Source organism: Sinocyclocheilus grahami, unplaced genomic scaffold (assembly GCF_001515645.1).
Source record: "Sinocyclocheilus grahami isolate Dianchi unplaced genomic scaffold, SAMN03320097.WGS_v1.1 scaffold1596.1, whole genome shotgun sequence".
Taxonomy (NCBI): domain Eukaryota; kingdom Metazoa; phylum Chordata; class Actinopteri; order Cypriniformes; family Cyprinidae; genus Sinocyclocheilus; species Sinocyclocheilus grahami.
The window spans coordinates 99,422-126,965 of NW_015506775.1; the positions used below are offsets into that span (position 1 = coordinate 99,422).

Consider the following 27,544-nt stretch of genomic DNA (forward strand, 5'->3'; position numbering starts at 1 on the left):
TCATCCAGCAGCCATCCGCTCCACTGGAAAACACGAGAGCGCCCATGTGTGTGTGTTAACCTAAAGTGTGTGTGTGTGTGTCTGCAGCCTGTGAGAGAGGAGAAAGAGGGCGAATCGGAGGTGGAGGAGAAGAAAGAAGAGGAGAAGAAAGAAGAGGAGAAGAAAGAAGAGGAGAAGAAAGAGGAAGAGAAGAAAGAGGAAGAGAAGAAAGAGGAAGAGCAAGTGATCAAGCAGGAGGCGAGTGTTCTGTCAACACTTAAAGTCAACAAGAAGATGAAGATGGTGGTGTGTCACGTGACCCTGCTGGATGGCAGCCAGTTCTCCTGTGAGGTGGAGGTAAGACACATCTATCCATCCATCCGTCCGTCTGTCTGTCTGTGCATATTAGCGGCTGGATGTTGTGATGTTGAAGTCATTCTACTTTACAACAAATTAGTTGGTAACACTTGCATGAGTTGGATGGCTGTTAAAGTCCACATCACAATCTAGTCTGGTTCCATTTCCTGTCCTAATTCATGTTAGTGGTCTGATTGTGATCAGCTGTCTGTCAGTGGTTGTGCTGTGTGGACGCTTTCAGTCGTCATGTTGACCGTAGGTGAGGGGTCAGATGACGGGTCATTCAGTTGAAAGCTCTTCTCCAGTCTGTCTGTTTCACTGCTATTTATTTTATGATAATTTAGGGTGTTAATAGGCCTGCTGTGTAGGTGGAGATATGTGTGTGTTGGTTGGATTTGTCTATATAGTCTGATAATCAGCGCAGGTGAGATCTGACATGCCCAACAGCATCAGCTCCACAGCAGCACGACTCATTATGACTGTATCTGTCAGCAGTGTTAATGTAGTGCTGGGCGGTATGACCAAAAATGTATATCACGGTATTTTTCAAAATTATACCGGTTTCACGGTACATGACGATATTTTTTTTTCATGTATGACCGGGTGTTAACCATATCTTCTACTGATTGAGAGGAAATACTGCAGTATATTGACTTAGAATGCCCTATTTTACTGTCATGATGAGTGAATATTGTCCAAAAATACCACACTAAATAGTGACTAAACACGACCCCCTTTAATACATGTTAACCAGGAGTCACTCTCATTTATAATCACGGCATCGTCTGATAAAATCAACATGCATCTACACTAAAAAGTGGCTATGCGTTTGTTTTGGCTATATTTCTTTTTTGTCTCGTGCAGCGCGTTACTTTTTAAATACTTGAAATAAAGTAAGTATCAAAAACAGTAAACAAAAACCAAATAGTAAATCTCACACACTCACATCATTAACACATCCCTTCACACTGGTGTTTTTCCCTCAGCATTTAAACGGGCTCGGATAATCCCACTACTTAAGAAACCCACCCTTAACCCAGCACTTTTAGAAAACTACAGACCCCAGATCCCTTCTTCCATTCAGTGCAAAAACACTTGAACGAGCTGTGTTCAACCAAGTCTCTGCCTTTCTCACACAGAACAACCTCCTCGACAGTAACCGGTCTGGTTTCAGAAGTGGACATTCAACCGAGACAGCCTTGCTCTCAGTTGTTGAAGCCCTAAGACTGGCAAGAGCGGATTCCAACTCTTCAATACTTATTTTGCTTGATCTGTCCTCTGCTTATGTCATGGTTAACCACCAGATCCTCCTGTCAACCCTATTGGCAAAGGGCATCTCAGGAACCGCACTCCAGTGGTTTGAGTCTTATCTCTCAGATAGGTCCTTCAAGGTATCTTGGAGGGTTGAGGTGTCCAAGTCACAACATCTAGCTACTGGGTTGCCTCAGGGCTCAGTTCTTGGACCAATTCTCTTCTCTTTCTTCATGGCATCACTAGGTTCTGTCATTCAGAAACATGGCTTTTCATATCACTGCTATGCTGATGACACTCAACTCTACCTCTCATTCCAGCCTGATGATCTGTCGATAGCTGCTCGCATCTCAGCTTGTCTAACAGACATTTTTAACTGGATGAAGGACCATCACTTTCAACTCAACCTTGCCAAGAAAGATCTGCTTGTGGTTTCATAAAGCCCATCACTTCATCATAATTTCACCATCCAGTTAGGCACAACAACCATAACTCCTACAAAAACAGCCAGAAACCTTGGAGTTTTGATTGATGATCAGCTGACTTTCTCAGACAACATTGCTGAAACTGCCCTGTCCTGCAGATTTGCTTTATACAACATTAGAAGATCAGGCCCTTTCTTTCAGAACATGCTACACAACTCCGTGTTCAAGCTCTTCTTCTGTCCAGGCTGGACTATTGCAATGCTCTCGTGGCAAGACTTCCAGCCAGTTCTATCAAACCTCTGAAACTAATTTGGCAGCAAGAGTAGTCTTTAACGAGCCAAAAAAAAAGAGTCACACCTAGGGGTGTGCGATATATATCGTCTGCGATTAATATCGTAATTGTTGTTTTAGCGATGTGCGATTTGATTATCGAGTATTTAGCAAAAACCATTCAAAACATCGCTACAGAGCACACGCATACATTATGTGAAGTCTAGACTAGTGCGAGTGCGTATTTAGTGTGTTTTCTTTCACTGCATGATTCAGTCTATTAAAATGCATTTAGAATTATCACAAATTCAAGACATGATGGCAGACAATTTATATATTTATACCACTTCATATAGTTATTCAATTTCACACGAAGAGTGCCGTTTTTTCTCCAAAAATTACCGAATACTGAATACACACAGAATAGGAAGAACATTAAAAACATTAGGAGTCAGCTGTCTTCGGCAGTCCTTAAGGTACCAGCACAATAACACACTCAGCAAAATATCGTCTAATTATCGTTATCGATAAAATCCCATAAAATATCGAGATATAATTTTTTGTCAATATCGCACACCCCTAGTCACACCTCTGTTCATCAATTTGCACTGGCTACCAATAGCTGCTCGCATAAAATTCAAGGCACTGATGTTTGCCTACAAAACCACCCCTGGCTCTGCACCCCTTTCCCTAAATTCACTACTTCAGACTTATGCGCCCTCTAGAAGCTTGCGTGAACAATGCATTTTAGTGCCATCCCTAAATCCCAAATTGCACCATTTTGCAATACAGCTTATTGTCTGATGCCATATTAGATAAGTGCATTTGGTCTTAATATGACAGCAGCCTAATATACCTGCTGTTGTCTGTGGCGTTATTGTTAATCAAACAACAAAAGACAAAGAGAAAATTATATCTAAATTTATATATGACAGTCGTTTTTAGTCATTTTTGCTGGAAATAACAAGAGCAGTGAATGGTTTTCTTTTCTCTTTGTCTTTTGTTGTTTTATTGACAAAAATGACACAGACAGCAGCAGGTATTTTAAGCTGGTGTCACTTTGAGAAGCAATGCACTGATCTACTATCCTGATGCATGTCCACCCAACTGACTTTTTGTATATGAAAACGTACATAAAGATAGGAATTTGGGATTTGTAATTGTGCAGAACAAAAACACAGGCTTTGAAATACTCATCCTCTGATTGGCCATTGGTTTCATGTGCTCAACAGACTGTGACATACCATGACATGTCTGTGATTGGCTACAACACTCAACGCTTTAAAAAACACACACGGTGCACACGCTGTAAATGGAAACCTTCACACAGTGCCAGATGTCTTCACAGAACACTGATACACACAGGAGCATTTAAAAGCATGATATGTTTATAAAATGTTTAATTATTACACATTTTAATAAATTATAAGATATTAGAAAACGACATCTATTTATCTCAAATAGTATGTTAAGAACTAGTTAGACATCTGTGCTATGTGAAGGCTATCACAGTAAATCTAATCGTCCGAACAGGAGAGCATGTTGTCAGAGGCTGAAGTGAAAAGCAGTGCAGGTGAGTGTTGGGATATGATTGATGGTTTGGGCTCTCATTACGGGCCGCTCTGTGAGCTCTGAACAGCCTCTGCTTTGTCCCGTCACCGGAAAGTGCTGAGGCATCGCTAAGCGCCATTGTCCTGGTGTATTCATGCATGAGACGGTGGCATGTTTGCTCAGAGATGAGCGCCACTGTCTCCGGGTCGCCTGGATGCATAAGCCGCAGCTTCACACAAAGCATTCCAGACGTGACGCTTTATGGGGACGTGGGGACAATGAGGGCTCTCAGGACTGCTCAACGACCCCGCATGGATGTTAGGAGCGCTACCGCACCATATTTTTGTGTTTCTGTCCTGATGGCAGGATAGATTCTTGTCTCTATAGAAAGCGAATAGACGATTGACAGGAACTCTCAGCCAATCAGAGTGCAGTGACCTATATAACAGCAGGATGCATATGGCATTATGTTTTTAATGCTGTAAATGCAGAGATCCTGTCCCTGAGTGTGTTTTCGTGGAAGCATGTTTTTGTTTTCATGGCGGTGCGGTATATTGAGTAATTTGGCCATCATGAGGAGACGGAGACCCTGATCTGGGCTCTCTGAGGCCTCAGCTGTGTTTGACGCTAATGCTTCAGGACGTTCATTCACAGCCACTCTCTGTGGTTTCTCCTGTTCGTCCCCGATCCTGTGTAAACCCTGCTCAAACATCCCGTCAGTGATTCTCTAGGACTTTACAATGAATTTATTCATGCTATTATTGAGTCTGCAAGTTCTCTTTTGTTCTCATTCATCTTCTTTCTTTCATCGTGTTCTTTTAGGCTTTGGCTGTCATTCATTCATGTACTCTCTCTAATCCTTTAGTTTATTTTCTTTCTCATAGATCTAGTCTGCTCATGCATGTCTCTCTGAGCATGTAATCTTATAGCTGCTAGGCATTTGCTCATAATAATCCAAATGCATCCTTCACTTCTGTACATGAGTAACAGCAGCTCATACAGCTCCTCCCTAAGACTTGAGTACCTGGCCGTTTATCTGTTAAGCCTATAAAGCATACTGTATCATATTTGAAATGCTGCAGATTTTTTAGATTTTTCAACATGATCAAAATCTGTGATACACAATCTACTCCACTACTTCTGTCGTCTGATTGATAGTTTGTATTTTTTTTTCTCCAGTAAAAGCTCTTTTAGTGTAATTGTAGAAACGTCCTGCTTCAGTGTCTTTCTGCTGTCAAATATTGACTGATTTTTATCAAGTAAACATCAAAATAACTGTAGTCATATTTCCAGATGAACACTTACTGGACTGAAGCAGCTCAACTTGATTCTCCAGACATTCATTTTTTTTTTTAGAAAAGTCTCAAATCTGATCATCAGGATTGTTTGTTCATTTCTCAGTCATCATTGCATTGCATTGCATTAACAAACTAAGCATTTAGATGTTCTCCCAACTGTTTATATTCACTTAAGACAGAACTGACTGCTTGGTTTACATGAATACTCACCAAGAAATGCATTTTGACACAATTGTTTGTGAATTTGACTCTTCAGTGCGCATTCTTCCAAATGTAGTTTTTATTCTCCCCAGGAGCGTATTATGCTTTTATTAACTTCTTTTAGTATCACACATCTCCTGCACTTTATTTCCATGTTCATCCATATATCATCATCATCCTAGTTGTCACTGTTTATTGGCTAGTAGTGCTTTACTGTGGTGAAATCATCCCACAGTCACTTCCTTTACTCTGGATCAGGATCATCTGACATTCATGCTCTCCTCGTGTGTGTGTGTGTGTGTGTTGAGCAACACAAGTGATGTTTCTGCTCTGGTTTGTTGTTCCGACACCATAGACACACGTCTCCACCCATGAGCACCTGCGGCTTTCTGTGGCCATCGACACGTTATCATCAGAGAGCCGTGCTGTGTGTGATACTCTAGTGTTTGTTGGATCTCGCCGTTCACCTAATGCACTTCACCAATGCAGGAACAGCCATTATCGATCCACTGCAAACTGAAATCCATTAGCTGTGTGTTTGTGTGTGTGTTGTGTTTACAGAGCGTAATGTCTGATCTCTCATCAGTAAATCTGCTGCGACTGGGATTAGTTTATGTAATTGCATCCATAACAGCAGCTTATGGTGTTCTGTGTGTCGTGTCATAACCAAACAGATTAATACTCTCTCACTGTTTTTGTTTATGTGCGTGTAGTTGATATGAGACTTAAACTGACACCTGGCACAGATGCAGCATCAGATGTTGTTGCTGTCAGCCATTCCTAATTTATTCCATGAAAAGAAGTGTCTGACAACATAAATGCATATAATTATAGACTCCTGTGTTTCACAGTCACACATAGGCTATGGCTTTTTGGTGAGGTTTAAAGGGAAAGAGCACTTTTAGATAAACAAGGCAGTAATAGATGGCACTCGTGGAGGTAGGAAAACAAAGTTCTTTATGAACCGCAGGGTTGCTTGTAATAAAGATTTCAATGCAAAAGAAAAGGCAGTAGAGCTGACTGTTTCTGTCAATTGTAAGTTTTAATTTAGAATGTTTGTGATAATGTAAGAAAAGTAGTTTTAATGTTTTGCCACTTGCTTGAGCAACTTAGTATATCAATATAAAAGTACATGCAAAAGTAAAAAGCATTGAATAATGTGTTGCTTATATTTATTGTGTTTAAACATGTCTATGAAAGATTGTATAACTGTACTGTGTAAAAAAAGAATCACAATGTTGAAAAAGCATTTTCAGTGACAATGTTTGGATTTTAACTCAAAATGGATAAATGTGTTTGTAAACGGCCCTGGATCAGTTGCAGACTCTTGTGTGAAAGCACAGTCCGTGCTGCTTCTGCACTGCTTACGTACCGCACATAGACTGCATACGCACTGCAAACGGAGTATGTGTGAACCTCATATACAGCTCACCAAATCAGGCTTGCGCTGTGTGTAAGCCATTGTGTAACAACTGCACGATTGTCAAAACAAAAATGCACTGCATGATCAAACATTTAGGTGAGATAAATATATTTTTGAAAAATGTCCCCCTCCACCCCTCAAATGAAAAAATCCCCTCTCACAGGCGTCTCCTAAGAGGGGAAACCATTTTCAAAGTTCAGGCCCTGAATAAAAAATCTTGATTGGATCATCACTATAAATAATTCTACATGGCTTAGAAAAGATCTAAGATCGAAAGATCGAAGGTCTGTGATCGTATCGGCAGATATTGCTTTCTGTGATCGGCCTCAAAAACCCTGATCGGAGCACCCCTACTACAGTAATATTTAATATTGTCTTGTTTGAGATTTGGGGCCGATAATGTGTGCAAAGCATCATGGGGTGTGAGACATAGGTGGATGGATAACTACATTTAAGTTTTTGTTTTGTTGTGGTTGCAAAAACCTTGACTTGTTAAAAGCTGTGCATAAGCGCTTGAACACATGGGATGTCTGACAGATGAGTGCAGCGCTGTTCTCTGTCTTCAGATGTTCCTCAGTGACTAATGCTGTTGAGCTCAACCAGCCTCTCATTCCTCAGGAGTCACACACACTCACACTCACGCTGACCACTTCAGCCCACTGTCTGCCAGTGTCCAACAGGCCCATTATGACCCGGCGCTTCAGAGCGATTTTACAGGAATACTTTACATACCAGCCAAAAATCATACTTCTGTCCTCATTTACTCACCATTATAGTCTTTCTTTCATAGAATCTAAAAAGCTGTCTATATACAATGAAAGTTTGTTTTGGACCCCATTTACTTACAGGTTTGGAATGTCATGAGAGCATGAGAGTGAGTCAATTATGACAGAGAATGGTCTGTGTGAGTAAAGTGTGTTCATATCTTTCTTCTTCATTGTCTCTCTAGAAACGGGCGAAAGGCCAGTACCTGTTTTTTCAAGTCTGCGATCACCTGAATCTGTTGGAGAAGGATTACTTCGGCCTGAGCTTTAAAGACAACGCCGAGCAGAGCGTGAGTTCACTCGCTAACACACAGAAACATCACACAACACACACTGACGTTATCCATGCCATGTGTTTGTGTTCATGTTCAGTGCATGAGCTGATAGAGTGAATAAGAATTTCGGAAACAACAAAACACATCTGAACGCCATCGTGACTCATGCTCTGTATTGGAATGATGTTTTGTGAGGAACAGAGCCCAGTTTAAATGGTTATTAAGTTGTCTGTCCTGTGAGATCACAATGTCACTGGCTCTCCTCCAGAACACTGATGCCAAACAAACACTGATACTGATGTGCTGAGATCAAACCCAAGACTGTGCCGTGATCAGCAGCAGATCAGTCTCATCAGTCTTTGTATTGCTGTTGGTGGTGAAGCGTGAAGTTGATGATAAAAGTGTGTGCGTTTACTTTAGAGGTGCATCATGGGATTGGCCAGGCATGTTGTTTTTCTAGTTCTGTGAGTAGATTTTGTTATCAGTCGTTCAGTGCAGCTGATTGAGCCAGTAATCGAGGCCATATGTTTCAGACACGTCTTTGAGCCACTTTAGTAGCGCCCTATGAAATCTGTTTATTTTTTCTTATTTCTTTAACTTTTCCCCTCCTAATTCTGTGGTTTAATTCAATGTTAATATTTAGAAAGGGTGTTTAATCAGTTAAATTCATAAAGTAACTTTACTTTTATTAATTTATTAACATTTTAATAAGAAGTTATGTTTTTGTGTTTTATGATTTAATACAAATGTATTACCAAAAAATGTCGGTTATCAAACAAATGAATAAGACTAACAATTTAATTAATATTTACAAATGTAATCAAATGAAATTTGAACAATTACTTTAATTTTTTAGTAAACAAAGTACTTCACATCCAGTGTTGGGTGTAACTAGTTACTAAGTAATTACTTACAGTAATTGAATTACTGTAGAACATTTATATTCAATACAATACAATAGTGGGTTTAACATCAAAATTTAAAGCCTAACCTTAAAATGCATGCTTTTTATGTACCCTTCGCACTTCAAATACTTTGGTGAGTTAATAAGAATATTGGTAACACTTTAGTGTCCAATTCTCACTATTAACTAGTTGGTTATTAGCATGAATATTACTGGGATATTGGCTGTTTATTATGACTTAAAAAGCATTGCAAGACCTTATTCTAAATCCTTAATCCTTGAACCTAATCTAAAGTGTGACCAGAATAAATTTATTTTTATTTTATTTATTATTATTTATTTGAAAGAATTAAAAGAACCGTCTCATGTCTGTCCTTGTATCATTCATTAACTTTGATATAGGATTTGATATTCCACCTTTCACAGTAAATTGCATTTTTATTACTGGATTCTGGGATTCCTCTGCTTTTTCTGCATCATGAAAATCATAGTTTGCTTTAGTTGTGTGTATGAGCATTTTAAAGAGATTCATTAACTGAGATTTTTGGAGGAATTTGCACACCATACAAAGCAAAGTGCGCAATGTAATAGAATAATGCAAACAGCAAAGAAGTGTAAATGAAAAATGGGTTGAAATGCAATCACAAAGTATCTGAATCCAGGGTCAGGTTGAGGTGAATGTGAATGCACGGAGACAGCGATGTGTTTGAGGACTCTCTTCCTCACAGCAGAGTCAGAGCTCCGAGCTCAGGTGCTGTGTTCAGTGCTGCGGTGCGACTGACTCCTCTGTGTTTCTGTGTTGCAGTGCTGGCTGGACCCCACCAAGGACATCAAGCGGCAGATCCGCAGTACGTGCTTCTCTTTCTCTTCATGAGGTGGTCTGGGTGGGTTTGAGTAACTGACAGTATGACGGACTCCTCGCACACATCTGCAGCTGGAATAGCTGTAATTATCAGAGTGCTGGAATGACGCACATGGGGTGGAGTGAGAGCGGATTCCTCATTCACACCACACAAACACAATCAAAACCATCAACAAAACACTGATGCCTGCTGTCAGCTGACTGGTTCATTATTCTGATGTTTCATCTTCAGAATGACGTGCGGCATATGTGACCCTGGACCAAAAAAACAGTCATAAGGGTCCATTTTTTTCATCTGAAAGCTGAATAAATAAGCTCTCCATTGATGTATGGTTTGTTAGGATAGGACAATATTTGGCTGAGATACAACTATTTGAAAATCTGGAATCTGAGGGTGCACAAAAATCTAAATATTAAGAAAATCATCTTTAAAGTTGTTAGCAATGCATATTACTAATCAAAAATTAAGTTTTGATATATTTAGGAAATTTACAAAATATCTTCATGCAACATGATCTTTACTTAATATCCTAATGATTTTTGGCATAAAAGAGAAATGTATAATGTTGACCCATACAATGTATTGTTGGCTATTGCTACAAATATCCCCCAGCGACTCAACACTGCTTTTGTGCTGCAGGGTCACATATGTTTTTTGTTGAGTTTCATATTTGATGCATCAGGCTTTTTTATTTAGAAGCCCAAACTGAGCAAAAATATGTGATTTGCTGCAGATGTTGATGTGTAGATAATGAAATTCTGATGCTTGTAATGTAAATCAGTGAGATCTTTACAGTGCAGCGGATACTAACATAAAATGCTCTGAATATCAGCGGTCGCTCTATATCTCCAGTAATCTGTCTCAGTGAGACGAGGCTGAAATGCTCCAAACATATAATGCAGTGATTGAGAGCTGAAGAAATAAAGGCTCCTCAGAAGATGTGAGATGTTCTGGAGGCTTGTGAAGATCATTCCTCCGCTGAGGAACAGTGAAAGTAAAGCTTCTGGAAACAAACGCTCCTCAAAAGATCCTGAGGATCAGATTTGAGACTCTAAAACATGATTGATGGAGAATCAAGTAAAGCTGAGCTGCTTCAGTCCAGTAAGTGTTCATCTGGAGATATTACTGCAGTTATTCTGACCTTTACTTGATAAAATCAGTCAAGATTTGACAGCAGAAAGACACGAGAAGCTCCAGCTGAAGGTAAAACTCTAAACTATCAGTAGCTTTACAGGGTTGATGTCTGCTTTTATGGCCTGGACTGCGGTGAGTGAGTGTGTGCTGAACACTTGCTGTTCACTCTGAAGTGTGCCATTGTTTGACATGCAGTCAGGTGCTGTATATATGAGACACACACACAGGTGAATCAGACGTCTTATCTGCTGTTATGACTCAGTCTCTGCGTCTGTAGAGTGTCTGGAGGAGAGCTGAAAATAGAAAAACAGGACAGACTGAGAGAGAGAGAGGAAACGCACAAGAGCAGCTCTCCTTCTGAAGGACACGTCTATAAAAACGGCAGCTGTGTCCTCGTTTCCAGAGACTCTCACTGAAACAATGAGGTTGAGTTTGCTGCGCTGCGTCCTGACCTCTGACCCCCGAGTCAGCTCACAGCACAGTGACCTGAACCAATTCCACTCATTCTGCCATGTGCTTTATGTGGGCAGCTCTCACCCTAATCAAACATAAGCTAAACAACCTAATTAAGACCTTCATATTTACTATAGGCGACAAATACAGGTTGAAGGTAAACTCTTAAGGAAATCTCGAGGGCCTTATGCTTCTGGGATGGGGTCTTTTGACTTGGTCCAGTAAGCACCTTTGCATCGGTTTACTATAATTACTATAACTTATTTTATATGCAGGCTGTTTTCCAGTAAGATCTTCAGTCAGTGGTTATGTCATGATCAAACATGAACGCTGCTTTGTCACTGGATCTAAAGTAGTGGTTCCTGTTCATATTTTCCTTATTCAAGTTTCACTCACCATCGAAAAAATATCACTTGAAATGAAATAAATGTTAACTGAAACTAGTTGTTAATGCATCATTTGCATTTAGTTTAATTTGATGTACTAAAGTAATTAAAACTGAAATGAAATTTGATAAAAGCTATACAGAAAAAAAACTAAATCTTTCAAATTAAATTGAAAATATAATAAGAAACTAATTCAGAATATTAATAAAAAATATAATAGTCTAAAAACTAAAATAACACAAAATCCAGAACACATGAAAGCATATTTCAGTCAAAATTAAACTTTTTGCAAGTACAGTTTACATTTGCTAAACAGTCTAATTTAAAATAAACATTTTGCCCCACTGTGTCCAGAATTTGAGATTTGTCATTTGAGCACATCACTAATGATGAGTTCCCAGCAGCATCATTCATGTCTTCATCATCTTTCTCATCTGTCTGTCTTGGTGTTCCTTCGTTTCTCAGATGAGTTTCTCAATCATGCGTACATATCAGCATGGACTGACCGTGTGACGTAATCTCACTATCCTCAATGACCCACACAACATCACCTTCATCGAAGTAAACTGAAAATCGAATCAGGACGTGTGGAGTATTGAAGTGCAGCATAGACCTTAATCACACTATTACCATCGTGTAGGACTTTTTACCGCATTTTGTGACAGGACACACACACTGCAGTGGTCAACCGTTTGATGGCAAACAAAAGAGGATGGCTTCAACAACCTCGTCGTCTGTTTGCACAGACAGCATGACAAATAATTAACTGCACTTGAAGCTTTCTGTAAATTAAAAATGAAACACCCAAAACTGTTTATGGCAACCTAACGAAGACGAACTATATGTTTATATGTGAAATTCTGGAGGGAACATGAAAGGAATATTCTAAAAGCAACTCATGTAAACACCTTAATTATAATATTGTCTTACTCAGAATAAGGTAAATAATTAGATTACTGGTGTCCATGTAAACGTAGTCATTGTCTTTCAGTATTGTGGCTCATTTCAGCCTTTTAAGCATTCCTGTCTGAATGAAGAACAGCATGAGCTAGTGTTGGCTGACTGATGGACTGAACAGACATCGTAATCACTGCCAGTCCCTCCACCCTACAGCTTTACGGCACATCTGCTAGTGGAAGTTGTGCTTGTTTTCTGGCCTTTATTGAAAACCAAGCGCTCACTCACACTCCTGTGATATTCAGCGGAGCTGGCAGAAGTTTTAATTAGGGCTGGACGATATGGCCAAAATTTATATCATGACAATATTTCTTTATTTTTCTTTACATATCTCTACTTCGGTCGGTATGATATAATTCTGATATCGATATGAACGATATATAAAAAAAAAAAGCCTCAGAAAAACTGCCAAGAACGCCCACAACAGATGTCTGAATTTGAATCTGCCAAGTCTAATGAAGTGTCCTCCTATAAAACTACATAATTTTTTAGAAATACAAACAGTACAAATGAATTAATGTTCACCTATTATTTGTATTTAGCCTTCATACAAAACAAGAAATGTGAAATTACCATCAGATAAACATAAGACTCCCAGACGCACCTTTGGAAGGTATTTAACTTGTTCTTATAGATTGAAACAAAAGTGCTTCAGCCAGGATAAAGAATATGAAAAGTGCTCCGAGTTGCTGCAGAAAACAGAAAGTAGGTTCCCTCCAGAGATACATTCATATAAAACAGTTTTGATTTTGAAATGTGCAACGCTCATGTTTATTCACCAAAAGCCCTATTCGGACGGGACTAGCTTCACAGGGGGTCGTTAGAGAAATGTGTGTTTCACAGGCGTATTTAGCGATTTTAATCCCGTCCAAATTCTGCCACGTCTGTGTTTTTCTCACACAACCTCTGTAATAATTCCAGAGCAAATGACCTACTGTTTTTCTGCAAACTCGGTGATCCTCTGAGAAAACTAATCGGCCGAAAGTGAATGTGTGTGATTGCAGACGATATGTTTTTCACAGCGCGCTTCCTTGTGTGTTTTAGCCAATGTGAATTACCGTAGACGCTCTTACCGCGCGCATGTTTGATATATCTGCCTCCCGGCAAAGAAATAAAAACATAACAATAATAAAATCAAGAGCCAGGTCATGTGAACTGTCAAGACCGGCTACTGTAATATCAGACTCAGTTACTCCCCTTCATTTCTGCATTACATATGTACCTTTATGAAAATTAAACATGGGTTTACTACAAATAAATACAAAAATAAAACCGTTAAACTAAAGTAACCACACATTAACCATGGTTTTGCTGTACTAGCCATATAGCTGCACCATGGTATTTGTAGTAAAACTGTGGTTATACTATCAATCCGAATGACTGTACCCTCGCATCTCTGTAATAAACACAGAGATGTTAGTCTCGTCCGAATCGGTACAAGAAAATCACAGACGTCAGGGGATAAGAATCGAAACTCAAACATATAGGGCTAAAGTCAAGTGCATTGGTAATGTATATTGAAATATCGTAAATGTGTTTAAAGATCATATCACCGTTACTGAAAAAAACAAATATGACGATATATGTTGATATTGAATTATTGTCCAGCCCTACGTTTAATCAGCTCCCATTGTCTTTCTCTGTGTGTTGCATCAGACTCTCAGTGGCAGTTTGTGTTCAGTGTGAAGTTTTACCCTCCGGACCCGTCGCAGCTGACTGAGGACATCACGAGGTACAGAAGCTGGTCACTCTGAAGGCTGCGGTGTCAGTGGGACTGTGGCGGCTCATGGTTTCTCTCCTGGTCTCTGCAGGTATCTGCTGTGCCTCCATTTATGCAAAAATCATTAGGATATTAAGTAAAGATCATGTTCCATGAAGATATTTTGTAAATTTCCTACCGTAAACATGTAAAAACTTAATATACATTGCTAAGAACTTCATCTGAACAACTTTAAAGGCGATTTTCTCAATATTTAGATTTTGAAATAGTTGTATCTCGGCCAAATATTGTCCAACTTTCAGATGATGCATAAATCTCAATTTCGAAAAATTGACACTTGACTGGTTTTGTGCTCTAAAACCATAAACTTAAAATTAAAACGGAAAATATAAAAATAAAACGAAATAAGTTAAACAAATAAAATAAACTTAACTTAAAAAAAACTTTATTTTTATGTAATTTTATTTCAGCTTTTTCATTTTCATTTAGTTTAACTTGATATACTAAAACAACTGAAACTAAATAACAGAAATAAAAATTAAAAAAAGTAGTAAAAAAAACTAGTAAAAATGACTAAAATGTAAAATAATGTGAATATTAATAAACAAAAATGATAGTATCTCAATGATACTAAAATAACACTGCTGTTAGTCTGGTCATGTCTGTCTGTATAAAAAACTCTTTTGAAGAAATATGCAGGGATTGTTGTAAATGTTATATCACACTTTATGCCTGTGTAATGTTTACACTAAGGTTGTGTGCAGCATAGTTCTGATTTTTAAATTGCTCACATTTTAACCGACCTCGTTGTGTTTACACATGAATTATTTCTTATTTTTCTGGACGTGTTGACGTGGTTCTGTCCCGTGAATCTCTATATAGGCTAAGGCTCATCCGCTCTCCTCCGAGTGTCAGAGTTCACTGGAGACCTGCGGCTTTCAGCACTTACTGATGCGCTGATGTGTGAGAGATCAGATGTGTTAAAAGCCTCTCGTGGAGACAGATAGTCTGAGTTCAATCTGTTATCAGCGCTTTTGATTCCTCCCAGAGCTCTACAGTTAACACAGACGGATCAATAATCAGTGCTCCACGGCCCGAAAGCCCCGGCAATAAAGATCCATTTCGGACGTTACATAAACGCATTCAGATAAGTGCTGGAGTGGCAGCAGTGAGCGCCATGATGCATGCCATTTATAATTATATTGAGACACTGAAAGAGTTTGAGTTTGGAGTGATTTATCGTTATTGTGTGTAACAGCGGGTGTCAGTTTCTTCTCTGAAACTTTCTTTACTTCCAGTGTTACTATAGAACTGAGCGACGAGTCCAAATTATTGCAGAAATGTCAGTGATAAACCGGAGCAATCCTGTAAAGCATACTAAAGCAGTGTTTCCTGAAGCTCTCAGAGCAAAACACAGCATAGTCCAATCTAATCATTCACACACAATCAGGTTTTTATTTTATTTGCATGTGACAGAAAGCATTCTGAATGACATGGTTTATGGCTTAAAATATCCCGACCACATCTGAAACGCGTGTTAATTTACATTTAATCATTTATCAGATGCATTTATCCAAAGCGGCTTACAAATGAGGGAAATGGAAGCAATCAAAAAAATAAATAAAAATGAGCAACAATATCTAAGTGTTGTGACGAGTCTCATTTTGTCTAACGCAGTACACATATTTGTTATGATTTAATAATAAAAGTATTATAAAAAATAATATTTATATTATGAATACTATACAAATTTGAGGGGGAAAAATTGCAGAAAACCTATAGGCTGCATCTGACATAACCTCTATTTTGGAATGTCCTTATAAGGTACAAACAAATACAAATGATGTAAATCATTCCAAAATTGCAAAAAGTTATTTTCAGGTGTCTTAAATCTTAGATAAATTGTATAATATTTATTTATATATTTCTCATAAACAATTGAAGTATTATAAAATAAATGGTTTTATATATCTATAATTTCATAAATACACAAAGTTATAATATAAATAATAAAGAAAATTATAAAAGAAGTTAGCAATATTGGGATACACTTTATTTTAACATGAATTAGTTGCATGCTAAATGTACTTAACTATAGTCTTAACAATAAATGATGCATCATCATCACAAGCAACTAACACTATACCAAACCCTAACCCCTTTCTTAACCCCATAATAAGTACATTTATTAATTAGTATTACTCAGTACTACTTTGTCTAATTATACTGTAAAAATGTCACCTTAACATAAAGTGTAACCTGTATTACTGTATTGAAAAGGCAGAAAAATTAAATGTTGGCCAAAAATGACGGTGAAAAACAAAATAAAACATCATACTGGCTAATAACCAAACTTGGGGTGATATATTGAGCAACCCTAATAAAATCAATGTGTGTGTGTGTGTGTGTGTGTGTGTGTGTGTGTGTGTGTTAGTTAATGCAGGCGTCTCAGAGATCTGCGAGTGGCTGCCTTAATTTTTCTAGTAGTTATTCAGATTCGTTCAGTTTTCACTGATCTACTCCTGACGTAAAGCACAGATGTGTCTGAGTGTGAGCAGATCTTGTGCTGAAAGTGGATGCGAATGTCTTTCAGTTAAAGACTGCGTGTCCTCTCTTTTCCCAGGACTCTGAGGGAGTGGATATCATGCTAGGAGTGTGTGCAAACGGTTTGCTAATCTATAAGGATCGTCTGCGGATAAACCGTTTTTCTCTAAAACCATAAACTTAAAATTAAAATGGAAAATATAAAAATAAAACGAAATAAGTTAAACAAATAAAATAAACTTAACTTAAAAAAACGTTATTTTTATGTAATTTTATTTCAGCTTTTTCATTTTCATTTAGTTTAACTTGATATACTAAAACAACTGAAACTAAATAACAGAAATAAAAATTAAAAAAAGTAGTAAAAAAAACTAGTAAAAATTACTAAAATGTAAAATAATGTGAATATTAATAAACAAAAATGATAGTATCTCAATGATACTAAAATAACACTGCTGTTAGTCTGGTCATGTCTGTCTGTATAAAAAACTCTTTTGAAGAAATATGCAGGGATTGTTGTAAATGTTATATCACACTTTATGCCTGTGTAATGTTTACACTAAGGTTGTGTGCAGCATAGTTCTGATTTTTAAATTGCTCACATTTTAACCGGTGTGTGTGTGTGTGTGTTAGTTAATGCAGGCGTCTCAGAGATCTGCGAGTGGCTGCCTTAATTTTTCTAGTAGTTATTCAGATTCGTTCAGTTTTCACTGATCTACTCCTGACGTAAAGCACAGATGTGTCTGAGTGTGAGCAGATCTTGTGCTGAAAGTGGATGCGAATGTCTTTCAGTTAAAGACTGCGTGTCCTCTCTTTTCCCAGGACTCTGAGGGAGTGGATATCATGCTAGGAGTGTGTGCAAACGGTTTGCTAATCTATAAGGATCGTCTGCGGATAAACCGTTTTTCTTGGCCCAAAATCCTCAAGATCTCCTACAAACGCAGTAACTTCTACATCAAGATCAGGCCAGGAGAGGTACGACTGAACAGAAAACTGAGTCTGAGGCTGATCGCAATCACTGTCAGTAATACTGATAACTTGATTTATATGTGTGTGTGTCAGGCCGAGCAGTTTGAGAGCACCGTCGGCTTCAAGCTGCCCAACCACCGGGCCGCCAAACGAGTTTGGAAAGTCTGCGTTGAGCACCACACCTTCTTCAGGTAAACATATCAGCAATACAGCAGAGTTTTTGGTGAGTTGAGAGGCTTTAGGTGGCTGCAGCCTCACAAGACCTGAATCCATCCTGGAGGATGAGCTGTGTGTGTGCGTGCGTGCGTGCGTGCTTTTGTAACATATGAGGACACAAATTTGTATGACATGGGTATTACAGGTATTACAAGGAGAAGGTGACTTATGAGGACATTACCCCATGTCCCCATTGTTCAAAACGCTTATAAATCATACAGAGTGAGTTTTTTTGAGAAAGTAAAAATGCAGAAAGTTTCCTGTAAGGGGTAGGTTTAGGTTTAGGGCAATAGCACATACAGTTTGTACAGTATAAAAACCATTACGCCTATGGGATGTCCCCACAATTCATAAAAACAAACGTGTGTGTGTATGTGTGTGTCTGTGGTAGAGCTGCGTGGTTAATCCTTAAAAGATCGCAATCTCGATTCAAACACCCATGCGATCCCATTTTTAAATGACAGCGTTTCGCCTATGTATTAAACCTTTGAAAAATAATCCAGGAACATTCAAATCGCGCTGCCGCTGACACAGAGAGCAGACAGTTACCATGTTTGGGTAAGAAACCGCTTCACAAACAGTCTTTTCAACCACATAGTATTATTTCTGTCTCACAGGCATTCATATTATCACATAAATGTGTGTGTGTGAGTGTCTGTGTGTGCGTGAGGGAGCGTGAAGGTGGCTGGACATGAACAGGTTGTCGTCTTCTCATGTCATGTGTGCGGTCAGTGTAGCGTATTTGAAGCGCGCACACAGTGAGGGGTGTGTGTGTCTCTAGAGAGCTGCATGACACTTAACCTCACGTGACTTCAGATGCACTGCTGCTCACAATAAGCTGCTCTCTTTTGTGTCCTGTCATATTTTATATTCTATTCTGCTCTGTTTAGTGATTTTTAAACTGAATCCAGTAAAAGTTTTCATTTAGCCAAAAACCAAACATTTAAATTAAACATTAGCCAGTTTTTATATTGACTTTTTAATGATATAATTATGCTTCTTGTCCAATTTCTTTTTGAAATAAAACATATAAACACTGGTTGTAACTTATAATAACTTGTTTTCATGACAGATTTATTCAAACACATTAAATACATTATTTTTTTCTAGCCGATTTTCGAGATTATGGTCATTGAATGTCTTTTCTGAGGCAAATGTGACATTATTGCTCTCAAGCTGTTTTATTGCCATCTTTTTGGCATGGTTGAAACACTGATTACACAAGACATGATTGATTTCAGTAAGTTGTTCTGTTTCTGATGTTCGTTCATGTTTATTTACTGCTGTAACTAGTAGTAAAGACAAAGAGATTATCGATTCATGTGCAGCTTGAACTGATGCAGATACAGTGATCTGTCATGACACATCAAAGTGCATCAAAATTTAGTGAATTTAGTTATAAAATTGACAGAATTTGAATCTATATTGAATCTGAATTTATATCAGAGCACAAAGCTTATTGTTATTATTGGCTGGCAGATGCGCTACACAATGTTTAGTGAAGTTTTGTTCACGCGTCGACTGAAAGATCGTTGTTCATCGAAGTGAAAATCAATTAAAATTGAGAAACTGATATTGTCAACCAGCAAAAGCATCACACAGCTGTGTTCCCCTGTTGTAGTTTATCCACAGTGTGCATGACACTGACACTGTCAAAACGCAACAGCAAAGAAACACTAATTAAACGTCACCGCTTCGGTCAATCATTTCATCCCTTTCTACATTTTTTTTTTTTCACCTGTTTTACCCGAATATATTTTTGGTGCAGTTAATACTACGGGGCCGTTGAATGCTTGAATCTCATTGGTTGACGAATGTTCCAAGGTGTGCAATTATTTTCAGACTAAACAACTAACGACTAAAGTAGTTCCATGCAGCTCTTGACTGCATTACATAATCCATATCACTTCGCCAAATGATTTGTCATTTCAAAGGTCCTTACAGCCTAAAACAGCAAAAGAACCAAAATTTCACAATGACACTGACCAAGAAAATAAATATAGTAAACAATAGGATAAAAACAAATTATTTCCATGTTTTTGCCACAAAATTAGGTTTTATTATGCACAGAAAGCACATACACATTCTCTCGCTCTCTCTCCCACTCAAACGCACGCATATACAGTACGGACATTCACACACGCGTGTTGTCAGTGCTACTCAGATGATTTTATTTGTAAAATAGTTACTACATGTCATTTCTCACTAGCGAGGTATCAATGGCACTGTTCTTGAAGCAGATAAACTAACGGTTTCACTATTAGTCGAGACACTGCTGCCAAACACAGTTGAGCACATCACTGAGCTCTGCGCTGTGAGGAGCAGTGTGATATTTTACAGAACATGGGAATCAGAGAGCCCGAGCATTTACCTGCCCATTTACATCTGTCTTCATTTCTGTGGGCCAGACTCAGAGGAGATCCTGTTCAAGACATGATGGCATGATTTGTACGCTGGTCTGTAACTCAAACACACTGACTGCAGTCTGGAGCTGCTGTGATTTTGGCACAGATAATTCACACACACCAGCACATCACACTCTCAAACACATGCTGATGCACTTTATATGAGTTCAACCTTCCTCCTTTCCCTCAGTTTTTAACACTTAGTGTTCTCAGAGTGCTTTTCTTCTTTCTGACACGTTTTGCATCTGTTCTGTCCTTAAACTCCCACCAACACACCTGAGGAGGAGAACAGCACAGGCTTGAAGGAATGTTCTGGACCATTGTCAACTGAACTGGAGATGCTGATCATCTGTGACATGCTGTCCTTAATTTGGACCCGTCCCTCACTGTGTGCAAAAGACGGGAAATGTTTCACGCTCATTCCAATTCAGTTTTAACGAACAGTATTGTCGGTCTTTACAGATTCCTGCACTTTGTCACTTTTGCCAATGTAAACGTTTATCACGGATTGTTTTGCTTGTAACTGAATGCAATTTATTGACGTAATGATTCCGTGATCTTGATCAACATTATCAATAGCTCTTAATTTTAGGGTATGTACAGTACTTATTATAGTGTTTACAAAAAACTGGGTATTACCTAGGCACTAACTCTGAACCTACCCTTAAACATGTACAGTAGTTACCTTACATTATGCAGTACATTTCTTATTACTGTACATGTACTGTAAAATGACATTATCCACTGAATCTATCAGCCCCACACAATGAAAGAAAAGTAATACTAAACCTGCATAAGCAAATTTTTCTTTTTTTTTTTTTGCAATAAAATCCCTTTAACCAGCTGTCGGTTGTCTTTTCTGTCACATGCAGTTTGATGTCAGTAATAGCACATGTAGATACCGTCTGTGTGTGTAGTGTGTGTCCTCTGAGCGCTGCTGTCTGTCTCTGTTCACAGGTTGGTTTCTACTGAACAGCCCACCAAGACCAAGTTCCTGACTCTGGGCTCTAAGTTCCGCTACAGCGGCAGAACGCAGGCGCAGACGCGACAGGCCAGCTCCCTCATCGACCGGCCCACGCCCTACTTCCAGCGCACCTCCAGCAAACGCATCTCTCGCAGTCTTGATGGAGGTATCGCACCTCATTTGCTCTATCTGTGTGTCACAGGAACACTAGGTCTCGTTTCTAACGGAAGTATGAGTTCTGCATTACTAAATGAAACGTCTCTATATGAAATCCCCGTTCATCGGTTGAGTCTGTGTGGTTGTGTCAGGCTGATCAGAACAACGTTCATGTGAAATCCACTTTTTCTTGACACGTGCCATTTAATTGGAATTGGAAATATGGGCTGGGCAATACAGCTAAAAATGTATCTCTCTATTTTACCCAGATCTTGATGATATATAATACTTTTAAAATTTAAAAAGGTGATTTTTTTTTTTATCCCCCATCTGGAGACAACAGTTATTGTTACGAGTACATGCACATTGTTTATTGCAAAATCAGAGCTAGTTGTTTAAAAAAAAATGTAGACATACTGTAGTAATCAAATATTTACTGACTAACCAAACTAAAAAGGAACATTTAAAAGCATATTGAACTAAAGGTATCACTGTACCAATGTAACAATGAAATATAAAAATGTGAAAATAATACAAAGTGCAATCTTCCTTACCAAAAGTTGTGGTTGTTGCGACAACAAAGCAAGTTCTTTAAAGAAGAACGAAACGTGGTTTTCACTGTCAGACATGATTCACTTTTCACATTTTTGGATTTAATCTCACATTTAAATCCAGTTGTCAGTCCTTTGCAGTGAGTAGCTAGTGGCATGAAAAATAAGGCAAAGTGAGAAAGGAGCGTTCCCTTTTTAAATCACTTCATTATAATCAATGAATATCTTTTTTACTTCATGTTTATGTTGTTAGTTGAGACATGCTTAACGAATGCCTCCAGTGTTTTGAGTGTACTGAACAGAGGTGCAACAGACTGACTAAAACATCTGATTGGTGCTCAACAGAAATGTCTGTAATTGGCTACAATGGTCAATGTAGTTGTAAAAAGTTGTAAATAGAAACACGTATACAAGAGTTTGAAAGCAGTGGTCATAGTTGTGAAATGAAGAAGTGGTATTAGTTTGGCTTTCTTAAATGTAAGCTAAACGTTTAATATTCACTAATCGTAGCACAATATTTTCATAACTATTAAATGTTGCATAGGATGACCTGTGATGTTGTGTGTTCAGGCCATGGTACAGCTGTGTGTGTGTGTGTGTGTGAGAGACAGGAAGTCATAATCTGCTCCCACAAACTGTGGTCTCCAGTCAGCCTCGGCACTTAGTAAGGCACTGAGGCGCAGCGCCTGTTTTTTTTCTTCTTTTCAATACAACATGTCCAAATCTCATCTGTACCCTCAGAGGAGCAGAAAACAAGCGTGTGACGGCTGATGTTGCCGCAGCAAGCGTGACGCAGCGTCTTTGTCATTGAACTCTTCCCGCTTCCAGGTTATGAACTCTTTATCTGCAGGAAATTTCCCAGCGGTGAATGAGGCCGTTCAGCTGAGATCTCTCTGTGTGTGAGTGTGTGAGTGTGTGAGTGTGTGAGTGTGTGAGTGTGTGAGTGTGTGAGTGTGTGTGTGTGTGTGTGAGTGTGTGAGTGTGTGTGTGCGTACTAGGATGGTAAACCTGAAATCGGCTGCAGCAGTCCCCATGAAGAAGACAGATTAATAAACACTAAATAATACATAAATAAAAATGCAGATAGGTTTCTGTGAGGTCAGTTTCAGGGTTAAACACCGGCCCCACTGTCATTTTGCTTTTCTTAATGATATAAAAACTGCTTAGTTCAGTTGGACAAAGGACGCTTGAACTCTAAACTGAAAGCGTCTGCTCCATACAGACTTGAAGCATGATAAATGAGTCCAGCAGAGCAGCATTGCTCATGTGAACGGGTCTTCAGCATTTATTATGCTTGTTATTCACCTCTCATTTGTCATGTTTTTTCTCTCTGTATGAATGAACCCAGGTTTGTTTGTCTGCGGTTTATCTGTCGCTGCTGTTCTCGTGTCCTGATATGTTTTCGGCTGAGGGGTGATCTTGTGCTGTATTGTTGTGTCCGTGTGCATGAATAGACGTAGCCGGCTGTCTGGCGTGGACAGACACAGGAAATGAGGGACATCTGTTTCCTGTCTGTGGAGCGAGCAGGAGAGATGAGCTCAGAGGAAATGAGGGTTTTATAGGCAGAGCAGAAAGAAGCACAGAAAGCATCAGCGTCAGGCTGCTGTATGTGTTCATGATAAACGCTGCTGATCAGGGTCAGAGCAGAGCGCACACTCCACAAACAAAACACTGCATCAAAATATTGAACACATGCAATTTATGTAAGTATTTAATGGAAATATGAGCTTTATATTTTGACCTGTAAACCCTCTTGGCTGTGAAACATTGCTGTGATTGGCTAACTTTGTCACACTGTAGCCACGCCCTCATTTACAGCATGTCGGGTGTTTTGATACTCGAGATGGCAAGCGCTGTGATTGAGCCATATATGCTTGAGTCCCAGAGAGAATGAATTGCAACAGTCTGTTTTCAGTGTGGGAATTGCTTTTGCTTGCTTCATTTTCAGTATATAGTTTTTGAAGCACTGTTATTATCACAAAAGATGCTGCAGCTTAAGTAGGTTTGAGAAATTACATTGTTTCTCATTCATTTGCCGAAGGTTAAACATTTGTTTTGGTTGCAGCTTTCGTGCTTGGTGTTTTAATAGCATTAAACGCTGGTTTGACGTTTATTACAAACACACTGTAAAATTCTAAATAAATGCGCTGATGACCTACATTTTCTCTGTTTGGCACTGCGGTATCTTTTCAATAAAGATATTGTGAAAAACCACCCGCGTGTTTAGAATAATTCACAAAACTAATTGTGAAATATGAACAACAAATGAAAACGTTATCTTTAAGTCGCTCATGCACGTCATTAAAAATAAACTTCAGCCATGCATTTCTAATGCTCAGATCTTTAGAAAGGCTATGCAGAGTTTTATTTTTTCCACTGACAGAACAATGTCTGAGTTTGACGGCCTTACTCAGCATCGTTCTCCAGCAGCAGTAGGATCTAGTGATTGATGGACAGATATAGTTGCTCAGAACAGACGATGATGACACATATTAAGGGGCGTGTCAAGAAGAATCCAGATTTCAAATCCAGATGTTTAAGAAGGGCAGTATTTGAAGGAGTTCAGAGTTTTGAGACTTGCGGCATGTTTTTTACTGTAGAGTGACCTCTTATGTGTGATAACATCAAGAACATTTTGGTTCTCCATTTCATGGTTCCTTTGAAACTGGGGAAGAGTGAATTATTTTCTGCTGATCATACGCTGTGGCGCTTCAATGTTATGAACTCAGAACATTCCTGTAAGAAGTGGTTTGGTCAACATTGTGAGCGATCAGGCTAAAGATAGCTTCAGCTCTGGTCACTATCAGCCCTGAGTCTTTCCAGCAGTGAGCAGGATGGTTATTTTTGTGTGATGTGATGCTGGAGAATCAAACCGAGTCGGAGGTGTTTTCTCTATTAGTGCCTCTAGCCCTATTTTTGCTGGTTAGCACATGGTCAGCATTCACCTCGTGTAGAGGGCAGTGTGTTAGCGCTCTCAGGCTGAATTATGCTTCTCTCAGTACTACATCTGTTGCTACTGTGAGCACACATCAGCATCACATGACGGACGCTCAATAATCCAAACACAAAATACATCATCCCTGGGAGCAGGGACGTAAACTCATGCTCTGCATCGATTCATGATGAAAGCTTCTGAGAATCTGCTTTCCCAGCTCCTCTCCATTAAAATGACCCAGTTTTTCCTCCTGCTGGGAATCCAGTCAAGGCTGTGGTGTTTTAATGATGTTGAGATCACCCCCTGGTGGCCGCGCGGGGAACTGTGGGTGGCCCAGTTCTGCGGCGTCTCAGAGCTGTCACAGAGTGACCTGATGAAACGGACGTTCCAGCAGCGCAGGCTACATTAGCCTACTTTCTCTCAGATCAATCCAGGTCATGCTGAGCGGGAGGCGGGAAAAGAGCGCTTACACGTTCCTCAGTACCATCTGATCCATTATTCACAGGTTCCTAATGGAGAGCAGCGGTGCTGCTGTGAATCTCACGGGTTATAGTGCATGTTTGAGTGTTAGTACTCTATATTCAGAAGTGTGGACTGTAGTGCTCCTCTGGCTTACTGTCGGAGGTGTTTTCTCTATTAGTGCCTCTAGCCCTTTAATTTTTTGCTGGTTAGCACATGGTCAGCATTCACCTCGTGTAGAGGGCAGTGTGTTAGCGCTCTCAGGCTGAATTATGCTTCTCTCAGTACTACATCTGTTGCTACTGTGAGCACACATCAGCATCACATGACGGACACTCAATAATCCAAACACAAAATACATCATCCCTGGGAGCAGGGACGTAAACTCATGCTCTGCATCGATTCATGATGAAAGCTTCTGAGAATCTGCTTTCCCAGCTCCTCTCCATTAAAATGACCCAGTTTTTCCTCCTGCTGGGAATCCAGTCAAGGCTGTGGTGTTTTAATGATGTTGAGATCACCCCCTGGTGGCCGCGCGGGGAACTGTGGGTGGCCCAGTTCTGCGGCGTCTCAGAGCTGTCACAGAGTGACCTGATGAAACGGACGTTCCAGCAGCGCAGGCTACATTAGCCTACTTTCTCTCAGATCAATCCAGGTCATGCTGAGCGGGAGGCGGGAAAAGAGCGCTTACACGTTCCTCAGTACCATCTGATCCATTATTCACAGGTTCCTAATGGAGAGCAGCGGTGCTGCTGTGAATCTCACGGGTTATAGTGCATGTTTGAGTGTTAGTACTCTATATTCAGAAGTGTGGACTGTAGTGCTCCTCTGGCTTACTAGAACACACTCCCATAAGAACGCTTACATAAACCATTTGTGACCCTGGACCACAAAACCAGTCATAAGGGTCAATTTCTCGAAATTGAGATTTATGCATCATCTGATAGCTGGATAAATAATATTTCCACTGATGTATGGTTTGTTAGGATAGGACAATATTTGGCTGAGATAAAACTATTTGAAAATCTGGAATCTGAGGGTGCAAAAAAAATCTAAATATTGAGAAAATCATCTTTAAAGTTGTTCAGATGAAGTTCTTAGCAATGCATATCACTAATCAAAAATTAAGTTTTGATATATTTACTGTAGGAAATTTACAAAATATCTTCATGGAACATGATTTAATATCTTATCTTAATATCCTATTAGACTTAATATCCTAATGATTTTTGGCATAAAAGAAAAATGTATAATTTCGACCCATACAATGTATTGTTGGCTATTGCTACAAATATCCCCCAGCGACTTAACACTGCTTTTGTGCTGCAGGGTCACATATCCAGATTGTGTGTCTGTGTGTGTGTGTGTGCGCATGCGCGTGTGCGTGAGTGTGTATGTGTGTGTGTGTGTGTGTGTGTGTGTGCGCGCGCATGCGCGTGTGCGTGAGCGTGTATGTGGGTGTGTGGGTGTGTGATTGATGTCTTGGATGTACATGTCATTTGACCTCAGAGTCCCAGCTGAGATTTTGGCCATGTTTGCAATTAAATACTGGCTTACTGCATACTGTGCAGTATACAGCATACTATCGTGTTTATTTTAGTATATGAAACTGTGCACAGCATGCAACATTAATTGTTTTAAATAGTAGCGTATGCTATATTGTAGATGCCTGAGTATACCCCAGCGACTTAACACTGCTTTTGTGCTGCAGGGTCACATATCCAGATTGTGTGTGTGTGCGCATGCGCGTGTGCGTGAGTGTGTATGTGTATGTGTATGTGTGTGTGTGTGTGTGTGTGTGTGCGCGCGCATGCGCGTGTGCGTGAGTGTGTATGTGTGTGTGTGGGTGTGTGATTGATGTCTTGGATGTACATGTCATTTGACCTCAGAGTCCCAGCTGAGATTTTGGCCATGTTTGCAATTAAATACTGGCTTACTGCATACTGTGCAGTATACAGCATACTATCGTGTTTATTTTAGTATATGAAACTGTGCACAGCATGCAACATTAATTGTTTTAAATAGTAGCGTATGCTATATTGTAGATGCCTGAGATCATAATGTGTATGTTGAATTCAGTAAACAGGGACCAGTTGAAGTCAGATGTGTGTTAAAATCCCTTATCTTGGAAGTC

At 39.3% G+C, this 27,544-nt stretch overlaps 1 protein-coding gene across 1 annotated transcript in view; it reads left to right on the plus strand.

Annotated features, from left to right (window-relative positions):
• The window catches only part of LOC107571446 (band 4.1-like protein 2), a 97,445-nt gene that overhangs the window by 45,316 nt on the left and 24,585 nt on the right, over window positions 1-27,544 (plus strand). The window contains exons 2-9 of the mRNA XM_016257774.1: window positions 88-336; window positions 7,705-7,809; window positions 9,504-9,546; window positions 14,148-14,223; window positions 14,303-14,325; window positions 17,513-17,730; window positions 17,818-17,915; window positions 21,303-21,475. Of these exons, the coding sequence (XP_016113260.1) occupies window positions 88-336; window positions 7,705-7,809; window positions 9,504-9,546; window positions 14,148-14,223; window positions 14,303-14,325; window positions 17,513-17,730; window positions 17,818-17,915; window positions 21,303-21,475 (985 nt within the window). The remainder of the gene's footprint in view (window positions 1-87; window positions 337-7,704; window positions 7,810-9,503; window positions 9,547-14,147; window positions 14,224-14,302; window positions 14,326-17,512; window positions 17,731-17,817; window positions 17,916-21,302; window positions 21,476-27,544) is intronic.